This window comes from Rhagoletis pomonella, unplaced genomic scaffold (genome assembly GCF_013731165.1).
Source record: "Rhagoletis pomonella isolate Grant_MI unplaced genomic scaffold, Rhpom_1.0 Rhpom_scaffold_00012, whole genome shotgun sequence".
Lineage (NCBI taxonomy): Eukaryota > Metazoa > Arthropoda > Insecta > Diptera > Tephritidae > Rhagoletis > Rhagoletis pomonella.
Window position 1 is genome coordinate 6,555,499 of NW_023458566.1, and position 2,740 is coordinate 6,558,238.

The window sequence follows — 2,740 nt, forward strand, 5'->3', positions numbered from 1 at the left end:
ACGTCGGCTATGGCACAAACTGACGTATCGGCGAATTGCATTTCCATTTAGTCGGTCCAAAGTCAGAAGCCACGTCGATTTCAAGCTTAACACACCAAAATCAAAAAACGAAAGGAGATTTACTTTTTGATGAAATTTTCCCCAAATTGAAAAACTGTGGTTTTTAGACGATTCTGTTGTGAGCTAGGTGTTCAAAGTTTACTCAATTTTCGGCATCACACCCATAATTTACGGCTCCTAAAATTGCTTGTAATATGTACGTAGCTGCCTGGATCGAATTCTAGATATCGCATGCGGATCCAGGCCGTTGGCGAGCATATATGATTCCGTTTGTGCCTTCGTTTTATCGACACAAAAGTGAAATCAGCCTCTCTTCAGCACTAGCTCCACCCTGCAGTGAAATCCCAAACTAGTCAGGAAAAATACTAGTTTACAACTAGAATTTCCTAACAGAAACCGAACTAGTTCGAAAATGACCAGAGTTGTACCAAGTACAAACGATTTATTCATACCCTGTATTATTTGACTTCGACAGTTTAATACAATAAAGTACACAAAATAATATAACTTTTTTTTGGGTATATCGTAAACCGTTAAATTGAGTACGTATTCAATTATACCAGACCTGTTATTTTGTTATTTTTGATCATTTTCAATTATATTTTATTTTGTTTATTACACGATTAATATAATTATTTGATTAATTTCTATTATCAATCAATAAGCCAAACTATGGACAAAAATGAAGAATATTTAATAACTGCTTGAATTACACAGGCCAACAAGGTTTTTTAACCAAGAATCGGACTATACTTTTCCGAAGGTCTTTGACGTGCTGAATTCGAATCTGACCCCAGATCACGTCAGGTTTTCGGGATATTCTAACCTCAAAGTACAAAAATCACGGTTTATGGACACATTTGAGCTGCGCTACTCCTCCCCGTCAAAATTCATTTTAAAGCTTTAAAAAATCTTTATTTGTTACCGAGAAGTCGTCTGTTGAATTTACTGAGTTTAGTAAATTCGTTGATGTTCTGAAAATGAGGAGTATTGGATATTGGAAATTGAAATATCTATGTATTTATTTTTTTCTTTTAATTAATACTCAAAAAAATTAACAATAATTATTGGCAAATCTAAGGCTGCTAAATAAAAAACATGTAAAATAAAAAAGTGTACTTAAATGTTTTTTATTGTATATTCTCATGAATTCATTTTATTTTTTGACTCCCAAATTAGTGGTTTTGGTCCATAATTAGACTAGTATTTTTCTGTCTATTCTGAACTAGTATGAGACTGGTGTATTTCTGACCGAAATCTGACAATTGCCATTTCATAGGACATCCCCATGTTAAAAATACCAGTTGATTGCATGGAAAAAAGATAGTTGGCTAGTTTACAACTAGTTCATTTGACTACAGGGCAATAAGGCCACGCTCCGGGAGTGATATCATCACATTTTGAATGTACATTGGGGCAGGGATTTAGGTGCAAAGCCCTCAGGCTGCTCCACCTGAATGAAACCATCGAGGACCGTGGTCTCTTGAGAGATCCAGAATTTGGAGTAATTCTGGCAAACACACGGGATTATTTCTCCAGCTAACATCCCAATCCTTTCCTTCTTTTTTTGGGAAAGAACTATGCCTTCCTCATTGATAGATAACAAATTTCTGACGCATACCCATTGCGAGCGGGTGATCCGGCTACACCTCTGAAGAAGAGGGAAGAGACAGAATGCACTACTCCGTGTAAACGCTGTAGAATTGTGTGGGGTTTGGGCCCTATCGAATCTATGCCTCTAGCGTATAATAAACGTATATATATATACGGATTTATAATCTACACGATCATCCATCAAATAGTTTTACATTTTACCTCAAATATCAGAGTGTAGTTTAGCTCTGCTGACAGGAGGGATCGGTGTTTCTATTACCATTACTATTACTATTACCTTGACCATTACCATTACTGTTACCAATACAGTCACCATCACCATTACTATTGCCATTGCATTAACATTATCTTTGCTTTACCATTACCATTTCCGTTGCCATTACCATAACAGTCCCATAACCGCTACCATCACCATTACAATACCATTGCCGTTTTCATTACCGTTACCATTATTACTAATACTATTACCATTACTATTGCCATTACCATTACTATTACCTTTATCATTACTGTTACCATTACCAATACTATTACCATTACCGTTACCATTGCCTTTAAGAGTGCCATTGCCATTACCATTACCATTTTCATAACAATTGCCATCAGCAGTGGAATTGCCATTACTATTACTGGTACCATTACCGTTACAATTACCATTAGACTCTATTACCATTACCATTATAATTACAATTACAATTACCATTACTAAAACAATTACAATTACCAATATAATTACTATTACATACACGTATAATGTGAACCCATTTTGTTTCGAAGCCTATTCCTTCTCCTGGAGTCACGAAAAATCCTCACTTGCAACAACTTTCCATTTGATTTGATTTATATAAACTCCAGGGCCAATAATTTCCTCCAACTATCGCCAATTACCATCACTAAATTGTTCTTCGTTCACAAAACGACACCACCATACATTGTATGACAGTTTATGCAACCATAAAATTCATTTTGCAAAATCTCTACACAAGCTAATTTAAGCTGGGTGAAATAAAATACCACTACTATCATTAAAGGATTTTGCTACAAACACCTCTGCAAACACATACAC

At 35.4% G+C, this 2,740-nt stretch overlaps 1 protein-coding gene across 1 annotated transcript; it reads right to left on the bottom strand.

The window, feature by feature from the left end:
• Positions 1–1,895: 1,895 nt before the first annotated feature.
• Positions 1,896–2,353, bottom strand: LOC118747551 (aspartate and glycine-rich protein-like). Its single transcript, XM_036481600.1, has 2 exons — positions 2,058–2,353; positions 1,896–1,998 (listed from the first exon to the last, which is right to left on the bottom strand). Exons 1-2 carry the CDS (start codon positions 2,351–2,353, stop codon positions 1,896–1,898), a joined length of 399 nt encoding a protein of 132 aa, XP_036337493.1.
• Positions 2,354–2,740: the final 387 nt, after the last annotated feature.